Source organism: Halichoerus grypus, chromosome 1, assembly GCF_964656455.1.
Source record: "Halichoerus grypus chromosome 1, mHalGry1.hap1.1, whole genome shotgun sequence".
Classification (NCBI taxonomy): domain Eukaryota; kingdom Metazoa; phylum Chordata; class Mammalia; order Carnivora; family Phocidae; genus Halichoerus; species Halichoerus grypus.
In genome coordinates this window covers 118,362,726-118,378,892 of record NC_135712.1, presented here as the reverse complement: position 1 = coordinate 118,378,892, position 16,167 = coordinate 118,362,726, and the positions used below count along the sequence as shown (strand labels likewise).

The 16,167-nt window shown below is 38.4% G+C and overlaps 1 protein-coding gene across 6 annotated transcripts in view; it reads left to right on the top strand.

The window, feature by feature from the left end:
• The window catches only part of RASA2 (RAS p21 protein activator 2), a 144,337-nt gene that overhangs the window by 105,429 nt on the left and 22,741 nt on the right, over positions 1–16,167 (top strand). For all 6 annotated transcript variants that reach the window (XM_078071060.1, XM_078071056.1, XM_078071063.1 and 3 more), the window contains 4 exons: positions 10,925–11,007; positions 11,734–11,942; positions 12,641–12,744; positions 13,094–13,283. In XM_078071060.1, coding sequence (XP_077927186.1) covers positions 10,925–11,007; positions 11,734–11,942; positions 12,641–12,744; positions 13,094–13,283 — 586 coding nt within the window. The remainder of the gene's footprint in view (positions 1–10,924; positions 11,008–11,733; positions 11,943–12,640; positions 12,745–13,093; positions 13,284–16,167) is intronic.

Genomic DNA, 16,167 nt, shown 5'->3' with positions numbered 1-16,167 from the left:
GTTCCAGTTCATATAGCCTATGGACAATATAAAAGAAACTTTGATGATGTTTGAAACATAAATCTCAGTACATTTAGGTTGAATTCGTTTTCACCTGTTCATATTTTTTTTTTAAGTTTTTTTTTTTTTTTTTTTTTGAAGAGAGAGACACAGCGAGAGAGGGAACACAAGCAGGGGGAGTGGCAGAGGGAGAAGCAGGCTTCCCGCTGAGCGGGGAGCCCGATGGGGGCTCGATCCCAGGACCCTGGGATCATGACCTGAGCCGAAGGCAGACGCTTAACGACTGAGCCACCCAGGCGTCCCTCACCTGCTCATATTTTTACACACTGCGTTCTGCAGCATTTTTTTCTTTGGTAGCTAAAGAACACCATTGTTGCAGTCATACATTCATTCAACAAATATTTTATTGAGTGCCTGGTATGTGCCAGATGCTGTCCTAGGCTCTAGAGAAAACACTAGTAAACAAAACATACCAAAATTTTTGCCCTTGTGGAATTTTAAATGATAGATGATGAACAAAAAAATTATATAGTATATTGGAAATGAGATGGACAAAAATAGAGCAGAGAAAGGGAAGAGAGAATGATAGGCTTATGAGGAGAGTTGCAGTATTAAAAAGTCTAGCCAGGGAGGACTTCACTAAGAAAGTGTCATTTGAACAAAGACCTAAAGATGATAAGGGAGTGAGTCATGTGGATATCTGGGGTAATAGTGATGCATAGTTAACAGCAGCCAGTACAAAGGCCCTGAAACAGAAGCATGCCTAGAGTATTTAAGAGATAAGAGAAAGCTCTTGTGGCTAAGGGGGAAAAAAAGAGTAAAAGGGGTAGTCCTAGGAACTTAGGTCAGAAAGGTCATGGAGAAGCTTGATATTTTTAGGGCTTTGTGGGCCATTCTAAAACTTTTACTCTGAGTCAAAGATGGAAAGGCATTGGAGAGCTTTAAAGAGAGGAATTACATCATTTGACTTATGTTTTAATAGGATCAATCACTCATACCACGTGGAGAATAGAATGAAGGGGGTGAGGAGACCAGTTAAGAGGCATTGTAATAATTCAGGGGAGCAAAGATAATGGCTTGGACCAGTTGGTAGCAATGGAGGCAATAAAAGTGGATCACATTCTGGATCTTTTTTTATTTTTTTAAGTTTTTATTTATTTATTTGACAGAGAGCACAAGCAGGGGGAGCGGCAGGCAGAGGGAGAGGCAGGCTTCCCACCAAGCAGGGAACCCGATGCGGGGCTCGAACCCAGGACCCTGGGATCATGACCTGAGCCAAAGGCAGACACTTAACCAACTGAGCCATCAGGCACCCCTCACATTCTGGATTTTTTGAAAGATAGTACTCAGGTGTTTTGCCTAAAGGATCAGATATCAAGAGTGAGAGAAAGGCAAGACAAGGATAACTCCGAGGATTTGAGCTTACACAACTACACTGATGAAGTTACTTTTTTAAAAACAGACCCATGAGTTCTCAGTAGTGAAGGGGCTTGTACAGCCGTACCTCAGAGATACGGTGGGTTTGGTTCCAGACCACAACAGTAAAGCTTATTCACAATAAAGTGAGTCAAATGAATTTTTTGGCTTCCCAATGTGTATAAAAGTTATCTTTATGCTCTACTGTGGTCTGTTAAGTGTGCAATAGCATTATGTCTAAAAAAGACAATGTACATACCTTAATTTAAAAATACTTTGCTTAAAAAAATGCTAACCATCTTCTGAGATTTCAGCAAGTTGTAATCTTTTTGCTGGTGGAGGGGTCTTGCCTTGATGTTTGGCTGCTGGCTACTCAGGGTGGTGATTGCTGAAGGTTGGGTAGCTGTGGCAGTTTCATAAAATGAGACAACTATGAAATTTGCCACATCAGTTGACTCTTTTTTCATGAATGATTTTTCTGTAGCATGTGATGCTGTTTGATAGCATTTTACCCATAGTAGAACTTCTTTCAAAATCCGAGTCAGGGGCGCCTGGGTGGCTCAGTCATTAGGCGACTGCCTTTGGCTCAGGTCATGGTCACGGGGTCCTGGGATCGAGCCCCGCATTGGGCTCCCCGCTCAGCAGGAAGCCTGCTTCTCCCTTTCCCACTCCCCCTGCTTGTGTTCCCTCTCTCGCTGTGTCTCTCTCTGTCAAATAAATAAAATCTTAAAAAAAAAAAAAATCCGAGTCAGTCCTCTCAAACTCTTCCACTGCTTTATCAATTAAGTTTAGATAATGCTCTAAGTCCTGTTGTCATTTTACTAGTCTTCACAGCGTCTTCACAAGAACAGATTCCATTTCAAGAACTACTTTCTTTGCTCATCCGTAATAAGACTCCTCATCCATTAAAGTTTTACCTTGAAATTACAGCAGGTTAGTCACATCTTCAGGCTCCACTTCTAACTCTAGTTCTCATGTTCCTTCCAATACATCTGCAGTTACTTCCTCCACTGAAGTCTTAAACCACTCAAAGTTATCAGGGAGGGCTAGAATCAACTTTCTTCCAAACTCCTGTTAATGTTGATATTTTGACTTCTTACAAATCACAAATGTTCTTAATGGCATCTAGAATGGTAAATCCTTTCCAGAAGGTTTCAGTTTATGTTGCTCAGATCCTTCAGAGGAACCACCATCTGTGGCAGCTATAGCCTTATGAAATGTTAACTATTAAGACTTTAAAGTCAAAATTACTCCTTGATCCATGGGCTACAGAATGGATGTTGTGTTGGCGGGCATGAAAACAACACTAATCTCGTTGTATATCCTCATCAGAGCACTTGGGTGACTGGGTACATTGTCAGGAGCCTTAATATTTTGAAAGGAATGTCTTTTTCTGAGCAGTAAGTCTGAACAGTTGGCTTAAAATATATACTACATTATGTTGTAAACAGATGTGCTGTCATCCAGGCTTTGTTCCAATTACAGAGCACAGGCAGAGTAGATTCAGCGTAATTTTTAAGGGCCTTAGGATTTTTAGAATGTAAATGAGCATTGGCTTCAACTTAAAGTCAGCTACATTTGTTCCTAACAAGAGAGCTTGTCCTTGAAGGCTTTGAAGCCTTGAAGCCAGGCATTGACTTCTCTCTAGTTGTGAAAGTCCTAGATGGCGTCTTCTTCCAATATAAGACTTTTATCTACATGGAGTATCTGTTGTTTAGTATAGCCACCTTTATCAATTATCTTAGCTAGATCTTCTAAATAACTTGCTGCAGCTTCTACATCAGCACTTGCTGCTTCACTCTGTACTTTTGTGCTATGGAGAAGGCTTCTTTCCTTCTTTTTCTGCTAGCTTCAAACTTTTCTTGTGCAGCTTCCTCACTTCTATTAGCCTTAATAGAATTGAAAAGAGTTAGGACCTTGCTCTAGATTAGGCTTTGGCTTAAGGAAATGTAGCTGGTGTGATCATCTGTTCTGACTGCTAAAACGGTCTCCATATCAGCAATGAGGCTGTTTCAATTTCTTATCATTCATGTGTTCCCTGGAGTAACATTTTAATTTCCTTCAAGAGCTTTTCTGTTGCATTCACAGCTTGGCTGTTTGGCACAAGAAGGCCTAGCTTTCGGCCTGTCTTGGCTTTTGACATTCCTTCCTCACTAAGCTTAATAATTTCTAGCGTTTGATTTAAAGTGAGATGTACAACTCTCCCTTCCACTTGAACACTTAGAGGCCATGGTAGGGTTATTAATTGGCCTAATTTCAGTATTGTTGTGTCTCAGAGAATAGGGAGGAGCAAGGAGAGGGAGAGACATGGGAGAATGGCTGGTTGGTGGAACATTGAGAGCACACACAACATTTATCAGTTAAGTTTGCTGTCTTATATGGGCATAATTCATGGTACCCCAGAAGAATTAGAGTAGTAATATCAAAGATCACTGATCACCATAACAAATATAATAATAATGGGAAAGTTTGAAATATTGTGAGAATTACCAAAATGTGACGCAGACACAAAAAGAGCAAGAAAAATGGTACCAACAGACTTGCTTGCTGCGGGGTTAGCACAGGCCTTCAGTTTATTTAAAAAACACAGTATCTGTGAAGTGCAATAAAGCAACACACAATAAAATGAAGTGTGTCAGTATTAGACTAATTCTTTCATAGATGACAACTTGGAAGACTATATAAGGCAACTCTGAAGGATTTGACCCTCAAAAATGGGAGACATGCTGGAATATTATTATATGGCTTTTCTCTCTGAAGGCACTCCTAGCCTGTGCAGTGTGAGATGGCTGAAATTCAAGTAGGAAGCCACAGTTTTATTGGCTTGAGGTATTAGAAGATACAGTTCAAGACTGCCAGAGGAGCTGGAAATTGAGGGAAAAGAGGATGAGCCTTCCAATCTGTATATGAACTCCCTGGAAATCCTTGGCTGATTCTTCAACTGCTTATGCAAGGGGGAAGTTCAAAGAAGCTACTGAAAAGTAGTAACAGGAAAGACTTAAAAAGATGAACAGAAATTTCAATTCCTTTTCTCCCCAGGAGAAACATTTTGGAATTTTAGAAGGGCTTAATGAACACCCTGGGGTTTTCATTGAAATAGCAAAAAGGCAGTGGCTCAGCAGTAAAGACTGTCCTAAGATTAAGAATAAGGTATAAAGCCAAGTCTCAGAGTGATTTAACTAATGTAACTGTTCAAGGGAAGGTAACTGAATACAGTCTCTACAGTGTGTCATTCCTTATGTCCAGTATACAATGAAACATTAACAAGTTTGAGAAGAAACGGTAAAATAGGATATACAGACATGAACTTTAGAGGTATTACAAGTACTTGAAGGACTTGATGTAAAAGATAGTCATGAGTAAAGAAACGAAGGATTTCAGCAAAAGAAACATTAGAAACTATTAAAAGGAATCAGATGGAAATCTAGAAGTGCAATATTTCAACTGAAATATTAAAGAAAAGTTCAGGGAACTTGAAGATAGATTAGTAGAAATTATCCAATCTGGGAACACAGAGAAAAAAGACTAGGAGAGAAAAAAAACAAACGATAGAACCTCAGTGGCTTTTGGAACAATATCAGACAGCCTAACTTGTGCCTGGTTGGTGTCAGAAGGAGAGTAAAGAGTAGAGCAGAAAAAATATTTAAAGAAATAATGGCCTCAAATGTGGTGAAAAACATTATTTTACAGATCTAAGAAACTCAGTGACCTCCAGGTGTGATAAATACAAAGAAAATCACACTTAGACATATAGTAATTAAATTAAACCAAAGAGATACAGAAAATCTCAAAACCAGAAGAACAGAAGACAAATTGCATACAGGAGAACAACAATACGCTTGACAGCTAACTTCTCATAAGAAGCAACCAAAGCAAAAAGACAATAGAATGACCTCTTTAAAATGCTGAAGAAAGGGGTGCCTGGGTGGCTCAGTTGGTTAAGCAACTGCCTTCGGCTCAGGTCATGATCCTGGAGTCCCGGGATCGAGTCCCGCATCGGACTCCCTGCTCAGCGGGGAGTCTGCTTCTCCCTCTGATCCTCCCCCTCTCATGCTCTCTGTCTCCCATTCTCTCTCTCAGATAAATAAATAAAAAATCTTTAAAAAAAAAAAAAAATGCTGAAGAAAATAAAACTCTCAACCTAGAATTCTAGTGAAAATTTACTTTAAAAAGGAAAATATCCTTTAGGTAAATGAAAGCTGGGAGACTCCATTGCAAACAGGTTTTCACTGTAGGAACGCTAAAGGAAATTCTTCAGGTTGAAGTGAAATAACACCAGATGGAAACTTAGATCAACAGGAAGGAATGAAGAACACTGGAAATGGTAAATATGTAGGTAAATGTAAGAATGTCTTTTCTCTCATTTTCCTTAAAAAGCAACTGTTTAATAAGCAAAATTTGTAACATTTAATTGCACAGTTTATAACAAATGTAGATGTAAAATATAGGACTAGAGTAAATTATTTGCAAAGCTCTTACATTTTATGTGAAGTGACACAATGATTTTAATTTTTTAATTTTAAGTAGACCATAATGAGGGCTGTATACTATAATTGCTAGAACAAAAACATTTTTAGAAAAAAGTATAGCCCATCCCCTCTCCCTTACCCCAAAAGTAAATAAATAAATATGGCAGGAGAGGAAGAACAGAGGAGCAAAGATCAGATGCAATAAATGGGAAACAAAATGAAACAAGAAATAGCAAAATGATAGCTTAAACACAGTCATATCAATAAATACAATAAAGAGAACATCATATCCAAGATCAGGAGCAAAGCAAGGATTATCTACTTAGATCATTTCTACTCAACATTGTCCTGGAGGTTGTAATGTAATAAGGCCAAAAAAGGGAGGGCGGGGGAGGCATACATAGAATATCCTAAGGAATCTTCAAAACAAGTACTTGAACCAATAAATGAATTTAGTGAGGCCGTGGGATACATGATTCATATATACAAATCAGCTGTATTTCTATACACTGGAAGGAAATGGTTAGAAAATGAAATTTTTAAAATACCATTTACAGTAGCCCTCCCCCCCCCCAAAAAAAATAATTAGGAATAAATTAACCAGAGAAGTACAAGACTTCTTTTTTTTTTTTTTTTTAAGATTTTATTTATTTATTAGAGAGAGACACAGCGAGAGAGGGAATACAAGCAGGGGGAATGGGAGAGGGAGAAGCAGGCTTCCCGCGGAGCAGGGAGCCCGATGCGGGGCTCGATCCCAGGACCCTGGGATCATGACCTGAGCCGAAGGCAGACGCTTAACGACTGAGCCACCCAGGCACCCCGAGAAGTACAAGACTTCTGCACTGAAAACTACAGAACATTGCTAAGATAAAATAAAGACGTAAAAGGTGTACATCATGTTTGTGGATTTGAAAATTCAATATTTTTTAAGAAGTCACTTCTCAAACTTCTCAAATTTATCTTGATTTTAACACAGTCCTTCCTACTTCAAATCCCAGAAAGCTTTTTTTGTTATATTCACAAAGTTGTAAGATCACTAGTTCCAGGACATTTTTTCACCCCAGAAAGAAGTCCTGTGCCCATTAGCAGTCACTCTCCATACCTACATTCTCCTAGCTCCCAACAACCATTTATTTACTTTCTATGTCTATGGATTTGCCTATGCTGGGCATTTCCTGTAAATGGACTCATAAAATATATAACCTTTTAAGAGTGGCTTCTTTCTCTTAGCATAATGTCTTCCAAGCTCATCCATGATCTAGCATGAGTCAGTACTTTATTCCTTTTATGGCTGAATATTACATTGTATGGATATAGGCCAGATCTTGTTTATCCATTCAAAAGCTGGACAGATTGTTTCCAGTTTTTTCCTATTATGAATGATTTTGCTCTGAATATTCCTGTATAAGTTTTTGTGTGGATATAATGTTTCTTGGTTCTTTTGGGTATATATGCCTAGGGATGGAATTGATGAGTCATATGGTAACTCTAGATTCAACTTTTTGAAGAGGTAATAGAAATTTTAACTGAAACTGGGTTTCATTCATCTTTTTTTTTTTTTTAAGATTTTATTTATTTATTTGACACAGAGAGAACATAAGCAGGGGGAGCTGCAGGCAGGGGGGAGAGAGAAGCAGGCTCTCCGCTGAGCAGAGAGCCTGATGCGGAGCTCAAACTCAGGACCCTGGGATCATGACCTGAGCCAAAGGCAGACGCTTAACCAACTGAGCCACCCAGGTGCCCCTTAAGGGGAAATTTAATGCACTCACATTTATTGTGATTACTATGATTACTGCTTTGTTTTGTATTTTCTGTTTACTAGGCTTTTCTGTTTATTAGGTTTATTTTTCCTTTCCTGCCTTTTTATTGGACTAATCAAGCCCTTGATTGCATGCTTTTTTCCCCCCCCAGCGCCCCCCCCCCCGTGAGAGAATTTGGGCATCCTATTTGTACTCTAAGATTGTTAACAGACAAATTTAAACTTACATGTTTATCTTAATGTCTACAGTTAATCAAAGTCCCCATTCACTTAGGAAAAGAATAATAGGTTGCTTTGAATTTATTATTTTCCCAAGCATCTCCTTAATGAAGTTATATGGAACTGTAAGACTAGGTTCTCTTTTTCTTTTGCCTTCTTACATTATTCTTGCATGATTTTCTATCCATGTTTGTCAGTTTTGCTGATTTCTTTGCTCAGCACTGTTTCTTACATATTTGCCTTTTCCTGCATTTATTATTTATTTTGCAAGAGTGCTTCCTCAAAGAATTATTTCAGTAGGGTTTATGGCTGGTAAATTTTCTGAGTCCATGCATATTTTTTTAAAAGTCTATTTCACCCTTACTCTTAAATGGTAGACAATTTAAAATCATTTTCCCTGAGAACTTTGAAGATACTACTCCATGGTTTGCTAGTTTCCAGTGTTGCTGGTGAGAATTTTGATGTCAGTCTGATTGTGTCTTGATTCTTTTCCCTAGTAACTGTTAGGAATTTCTTTAGCCTTCAAGTTCTAATATTTTACTCCCCAGTGTGAGGTTATGGACTTTTTCCTTCCGTGCTGCTCAGCACTTGTTGGATCCTTTCAGTCTGGAGTTTTCTGTTTTTTATCTCTGGGACATTTTCATTGGTCGTTTTCTCCTGAACACTCTTTCTGTTCTGTTTCTGGAATTCTTATTAGGTATTAAAATTTATACATCCATCCATCATGGCTCTTAACTTTTTTAACTTTCTCTTTCTTTGTCCTTTTGTACTGTATTTTTGGAGAGTCCTCAGTAAAATCTAATCACCTTGCAATTCATTTCAGTTAACACTAGTAACTGTGAAGTTAACTCTAATGACATCATGATAATATATGTGCCTGGGAGCAATATACTTTCTCTACATATGCTATGTTATAATTTGCCCAGAAATGAACAAATATAGCAGTTCTAGGGTATATGATTGCTTTGTGTGTTAAACAGATCTAAAGATAGAAACTTCCTGCAAAATTACTGAATTCTCTGGAATCTCTGTGGTGCTATTCCATGTAGATCAGTACCCAGAGGTACTTCATTGTATCCTTCATTTCCTCAGATGTTATCCTCTTTGTTGTATCTGTGTCTCTCTTTCAGGGTACTGATTTCCCTCATCGTTTGGTGATCTTTTTGGTGATTTGCTCATCTGTGTGTTTTTACACTCTGTTCCCCTGCTTGAGTGTTCGGTAGCTTACTGCCAATGGTTGTGAGGGAGGTACAGAACAAGCTGCCGAGGGGCAAGCCTGCTGCTTGTCTTCTGGTGTGCGTGCTCTCCTTCCCTCCTGGGGGCCAGCGACTACCTGTGACAGAGCACCGCTCTGCCACCCTAGTAGGCATCATTACTGCTTAGCCTGGGAAATAAACCTCTGTTGACTGCCGCTTGGTACAAGCTGAGGGAGGGGGAGCTCTTCCAGACTCAGCTTACCTGTTAATCATCCTGATGTATGTCTGAGTGTGTGTGTGTGTGTGTGTGTGTGTGTGTGTGTGTCCTTGTGTCCCCAATCCCCAGCTCTCTGTGTCCAGTGACTCTGGCTTGAAGCTGTCTTCTGACTACTCCTACTTACGCAGATGTCTTTTCCTACATGTTCGGGCTGTGGCTTCCTTCAGTTTACTCTCCCCTCCCCCCGCTGCCATAAATTTGATCTTGTCTGCTTCCAGGATACTGCTGATAGTCTTATTTTCTCATGCACTTAGGATTTGTATTTGTTGAATTTAAATGTTGTTTCCTGAGAAAAGTTTTCCCTAACCATCCAATTTAAAGGAACTTCCCAGCTACTTTCTATTATATCACCTTAGGTTATTTTCATTATAGCATTTATGTCTACCTAATATTTGTCTTTTGTCAGTCTTTCCAGACCTAAATGCACACTTCATTAGGGGCCTTATATGTTCTGTTTACTGCTGTATCCCAGGTGGTTAGAAGAGTGTCTGGTATATACTAGACATTAAATGTATGATAGTTTAATTAAGTAACTTTATCTTTTCTAAAAAATTATACATCAGATCTGCTTGAATTACACAAATTTTAGATTTTATACCAGCAACCGGGCTTAACATATACTTTGGGTTAACCTGTCTGTTCAAGACCCAAAACATTTACTAACCAAATAATTGTCTTTGACCAGAAAGGTGTACATTAACCCATGGACCAGTATGAACGTAAAGTTCTTAACTTCCAGCGCTTCAGTATACATGTCATTAAACTCTGCTTTAAACTCTGGGAGAATTAAAGCAAAGCTTCGATTTTTCTAAGAACATTACAAAATGACCAGGAAAAGCCATAATTATATTTGCTTACAGTTTCTATGATATGAGATACAGTCTATTCTCAGGTAAATTGTAAATCAAAATGCGTCATATCATCATGCCATATTATAATGGAGCTCCTTTAAAAGGCAAACCCAAATTTCCAAATTCTTAGATTAGGTGTAAAGGATTCACTCTACCAAATAAAATTTTTACTCTTGTTCCCTATATCCCTTAGAGTAAATTTGGTAGTTCTAGTCATCTGATCAGCCAATATATGATAATAATAAACAACTTTTCAATTTTAAATCATTGTTTTCAGGGTCAATCCCTTAAATATTAGACTGTTAAAACCAGAAAAATCCACTTAGCAGTCTGATTCACCCCTTACATGAGAACTCCCTGAAAGAAAATTACATGTCTGGGCAAGTATTGACCAGGCCTCTACTGCTAAGTATATTATTTTTTCAGTTCCCATATAATTGTTACAAAATACAACAACATTCCAATTTTCTATATCAAGATCAAATTTATTCCCATATTTTTCTTTAAAAATGTTTTAAATTTTATATTGAAAAACGTAAAGAGAAAGTAACTTTCAGAAAACAAGCAAAATTCATCTGTTCCATAAAACAAAGAATACTTATATGTACATCATTAGGAAATCTTTAGGTTACTTATATTCCTACTATGAAGAGGATGAGCTTAAACCTTATGTAATTAACCTCTTAAAATTCTGATGGAAATCATTTTAATTTTGTTCTACTTCTTTTATTATTTAGGCAAAGATGCAATTTACACAATTCCAGTGAAAAACATTCTTGCTGTGGAAAAACTGGAAGAGAGCTCTTTCAACAAGAAAAATGTAAGTTACATGAATAATCACTTAAAACTTTTTAAATTGCACATATTACTTGATTGAAAATTTTCAAGGTTGTTTTGTATTTGCCATTAATCATTACTATTTTAATTAATTGTTGACTAGAACTGTCTTAAAATTGTCCATTATTTTTCCTGAAACTAACATTGTGTCTCCACTATACTCAAATAAAAATTTTTTTAAATGTTTTAAAATTTTTTTAAATAAATAAAATTGTCCATTGTGATTGATGCCTTATATAGTCTGCCTAGCCTATTAAGTTAAAGGTACTTTTCTCAGTACTTCTCTAATCTGACCTTTCAACTTGACATTCAAGTCTTTAATAATATAGTCCCAGCCAGTCTGTGCAATCTTATATACTGTATACTCAAACCAGTGAGGGTGATTTCCTGTTTCTCTGTATTCTCCCACTGCTTTGCCCTTACTCATACTTTTTCCTCCATCTGCAGTTCCCTTCCTTCATTCCTATTTATATGATAGTCCATTCTTTGGACATGTGTGACTTCTAAAAATTATATTCTATTGTACTTAGTACCATGTGACTCAGATTGTCCTTGGAACTAATTTACTTGAAAAGTAACAATTTGTAAGATACCTGAGCAGCAGTTATCTAGCCAAGCAAACTATTTTTCTCTTATATACCTTTTTCTGTTTGTACTGTGTTGGTTTTTAGACTCTGTTACTAACTTTTTATCTTAATTGCCTATGAAGATGTTCCAAGTAATACATATGGAGAAACCACTCTATGTCCAGGCAAATAATTGTGTAGAAGCTAATGAATGGATAGACGTACTCTGCAGGGTGAGCCGATGCAATCAGAACAGGCTCAGCTTTTATCACCCCTCTGCATATCTCAACGGAAACTGGCTCTGCTGTCTGGAGACCAGTGAGAACGCTCTCGGCTGCAAGCCATGTACTGCGTAAGTTTCTTTCTGATTAAAAAAAGCAGTGTGGTATATCAATAGAATGAAATATTATCAGCCATAAAATGGAATAAAGTATTGATACATGCTGCAACACGGGTGGACCTTGAAAACATGCCAAGTGAAAGAAGCCAGAAACAGAGGCCGTATACTATATGATGACTTTTATAAAAAATATCCAGAATAGGTAAATTTATAGACAGAAAGTAGATTAGTGGTTGTGATGCCTGGAGGGAGGAAGGTTTGGGGAGTGCTAATGGATACAGGGTTTCTTCTTGGGGTGATGAAAATGTTCTCAAATAAATAGTGGTTGGCACAAGTCAAAAAAAGTGGGGTGGGGGGAGCAATGTCGAAGTAGATGCATAAGCCTGAGCAAGGAAGGACTTTGCATTCTCTTTCTAATTGTATGGAACAGCCATTGTAGCCCTATGGACTTAAGAAGTAATGTATTGCTTTTGTGATGAAGCATAGGTGTTATGAAAATGATTTCTCTTTAGATTGGATTTTGGATTAGAGTTCTATAATGACCAAACCTCTCTTGGCCCCATTTTATTAAATTGTCAAATGAGACTAGATTTCTGAGTTTCCTCCTGCAAAGTTCTGAGGTTCTGCTTTTTAATCCCAAGTCACCAAAAGTCTTTGGCATGTTAACAAAATGAAATTTTTCAGTGTCTTTAATTTCATTTTTATCATAGAGGTGTCCCTGCAGACATCCAAATAGATATTGATGAAGACAGAGAAACAGAAAGAATTTATTCCCTTTTTACCCTCAGTTTACTTAAGCTGCAGAAAATGGAAGGTAAATATACAATTAAAATATTTTTATATAACCACAATCCTTTGTTACCAATTCCTGAAGTAATTGCTTTGGCATTGTCTTAAAGTTGAAAATACTCAAAGCTTTACCAAAATGTTACTTATGTGGACATTGATAAACTCCCAAAGGGGTGTTTTTCACAGATACTCACAAAGATACTGTTTTTGCATAAATGTGCTGTTCGTAATTAATAAAATGAAAGTATGTGGGTTATCTGTGCATTTCCAGGGGAAGTCTTCCCAGCTTGAGACACTCAGAAAGTTCTTACGTATACTAAAAATTACATTTATGAAATTAGTTTTCTGATAAGAGATTTTATTGCTCCTTTTAGAGGCTTGTGGAACTATAGCAGTCTACCAAGGACCACAGAAAGAGCCTGATGATTATTCTAACTTTGTAATCGAGGATTCTGTAACAACCTTTAAGACAATTCAGCAAATAAAAAGCATCATAGAGAAGCTAGATGAACCTCACGAAAAGTATAGGAAGAAAAGATCAAGTAGTGCAAAATATGGGAGCAAGTAAGTATTCTTAAGATTCTTTAAACATATTTGTAAACATTGTTTGAGATTCCAACTACTACTCTTTACTCACACCTGACATGCAGGCTTCCTGCTTACCTTCATCTTTCAAGACCCAGCTCAGAACCTTTCTCTTGTGAAAAAGTTCCCCTGGACACTCACACAGTGGTCTTTGTCTTTGCAGTTCTGCTATTGTTTCATTATGTTGGTGCTGTAGTTGATCACCACTTTTAATGTTCTAATTATTTCATTAAGTCAAATACGTAGTAGCTTTTGTTTTTGTTTTGTTTTTACCCTTCCTCTTCCATCTTAGTATCTTCTACAGTGCCTTATACATACTAAGTACTGAAAAAAAAACATCACCTGTGAAAATGCTACAAGTACTTTATAGTTGATTCTTTGGACCCACCTCAGATGTAGGTGACTATTACAGTGGATAACAGCAGCAACATCTAACACTTTATTAGGAGCTTAGTCCACCACCAGGCAGTGTACCTGTTTTACATCATATTATGCAGCGTGTTTTTAGAATCCCCACTGAGGTGGCTTAACCAATAGGAAAAATTTTATTTTAATTTAATTTTTTTTAAGATTTTATTTATTTATTATTTGAGAGAGAGAGCACGAGCTGAGGGGAAGGGCAGAGGGAGAGGGAGAAGCAAACTCACTGAGCACAGAGCCTGATGCGGGGCTCAATCACAGGACCCTGAGATCATGACCCAAGCTGAAGGCAGACCCTTAACCAGCTGAGCCATCCAGGCGCCCCACAAGGGGAGATTTTTTAATCTCACAAATTAAGTCCTAACTTCCATAGTTGGTTGGTCCAGCAGCTCTATATTGTTACCAAGGACCATCCAGCCACTTACCCATCCTCAACAAGATGATTTCTGTATTCCTAAGGTTTGTCCCTTCATGGTCATGGATGAGCTGCAACAGTTCACTGTTTTTATATAATAGTATCCAGAGGCAGAAAGACATTATTTCCTTCTCACTAAGGGAAAAGAACCTTATCTAAAGTTACCCCAGCTTTCCCTGGAACATGGGGCTGCACAGTACCAGCACCAGGATCAGAGTTCTGTTTGCGCAGAGGTGAATAGGGAGGGGATAGTTCTTAGACCACAGTGTACACTGTCTCATTCATCCTCACATCAGTCCAACGTGGTTATATTCCTAGTTTACAGCTAGAGAAACTGAGGCTCAGAGATGTTAAGTGCTTTGTCAAAGGTCATACAGCTGATTAGTGAGGGATTGTGAATCCTGGCCCCACTGTTTTAAGCATTCTTTAAAAATAATGTGATAGGGGCGCCTGGGTGGCTCAGTTGGTTAAGCGACTGCCTTCGGCTCAGGTCATGATCCTGGAGTCCCTGGATCGAGTCCCGCATCGGGCTCCCTGCTCGGCGGGGCGTCTGCTTCTCCCTCTGACCCTCCCCCCTCTCATGTGCTCTCTCTCTCTCTCTCATTCTGTCTCAAATAAATAAATAAAATCTTTTAAAAAAAAAATAAAAATAAAAATAAAAATAATGTGATTATTGGGGCACCTAGGTGGCTCAGTCAGTTGAGCATCCGACTCTTGGTTTCAGCTCATGATCTCAAGATTGTAGATTGAGGGCAACCCCCTCCCCAGGCTCTGCTCTGGGCGAGGAGCCCGCTTGGGATTCTCTCTCCCCCTCAGTCTTTGCCTCTCCCCACTCTCTCTCTTTGAAAAATGTGATTATTAATTTGTGGTTTATGAACAATAAAAATCAGTTTGACAGATGTGTGTTCTCCCCGGATAGAAAAAGGCTATTGTAACCATCCGAATCCTGTCTTCTCTACATTAGTGTAATTGGTTCTCTTCCAGCAGTGCTAATATAGTTTTCTTGGAGTCCCCAGAAATTTCCGTTTGAGGTCCTAGCCAGTGCTTGACCACTCTTCTTAAATAGTACCTGTCCCCCACCCCTGACCACCCTACCTTTTCCCACCTTTATTTTTCTCCATTAAAAAATACCAGTCTTGGGACGCTGAGTGGCTCAGTCTGTTGGGTGTCTGCCTTCGGCTCAGGTCATGATATCGGAGTCCTGGGATCGGGCCCCACGTCAGGCTCCCTGCTCAGCAGAGAGCCTGCTTCTCCCTCCGCCCTTCACCTCACTCATACTTTCTCTCTCTTGCTCTCTCTCTCAAATAAATAAATAAAATCTTTAAAATATATATATATATATATATATATCAGTCTCTTGGGGTGCCTGGGGTGGCTCGGTAGGTTGAGTGTCCAGCTCTTGATTTCCACTTGAGTTGTGGGATCAAGCCCTACCCCTGTCTCCCCACTCAGTGAGAGTCTGCTTCTCTCCTTTGCCCCTCCCTCTAAGCACGCAGGTGCTCGTACTCCCTCTCCCCCCCCACCAAATAAATAAATAAATAAATAAATAAATAAATAATAAATCTTTTTAAAAAAATCAGTCTATCTTGTACTAAATAGTTTCCTTGTTCATTTTACTTTCCCTATAACAGAAAGTAAGCTCCGTGAGAGCAAGGTTTTGTCTATTTTATTCACTGCTGTATCCACAGCTTCTAAAATAGTGCCTAACATATAATAGGTGATCAGTAAATACTTGTTGAGTTAATGAAATAAGAGTTGACATGAGAGAGAGGACTGGATGGCTCAGTCGGTCCTGGTCCTGGGATCGAGTCCCACATCAGGCTCCTTGCTCAGCAGGGAACCTGCTTCTCCCTCTGCCTGTCACTCCCCCTGCTTGTGCGCTCTCTCTCTGACAAATAAATAAATAAAATCTGAAAAAAAAAAAAAAAAAAAGATGACATGAGAGATTATCAAGGGAAAATTACAAATACTTAATGGATACTGTGAGATAATTTGTCACTTTTTAAAATGTTATATATTCTATCTTTT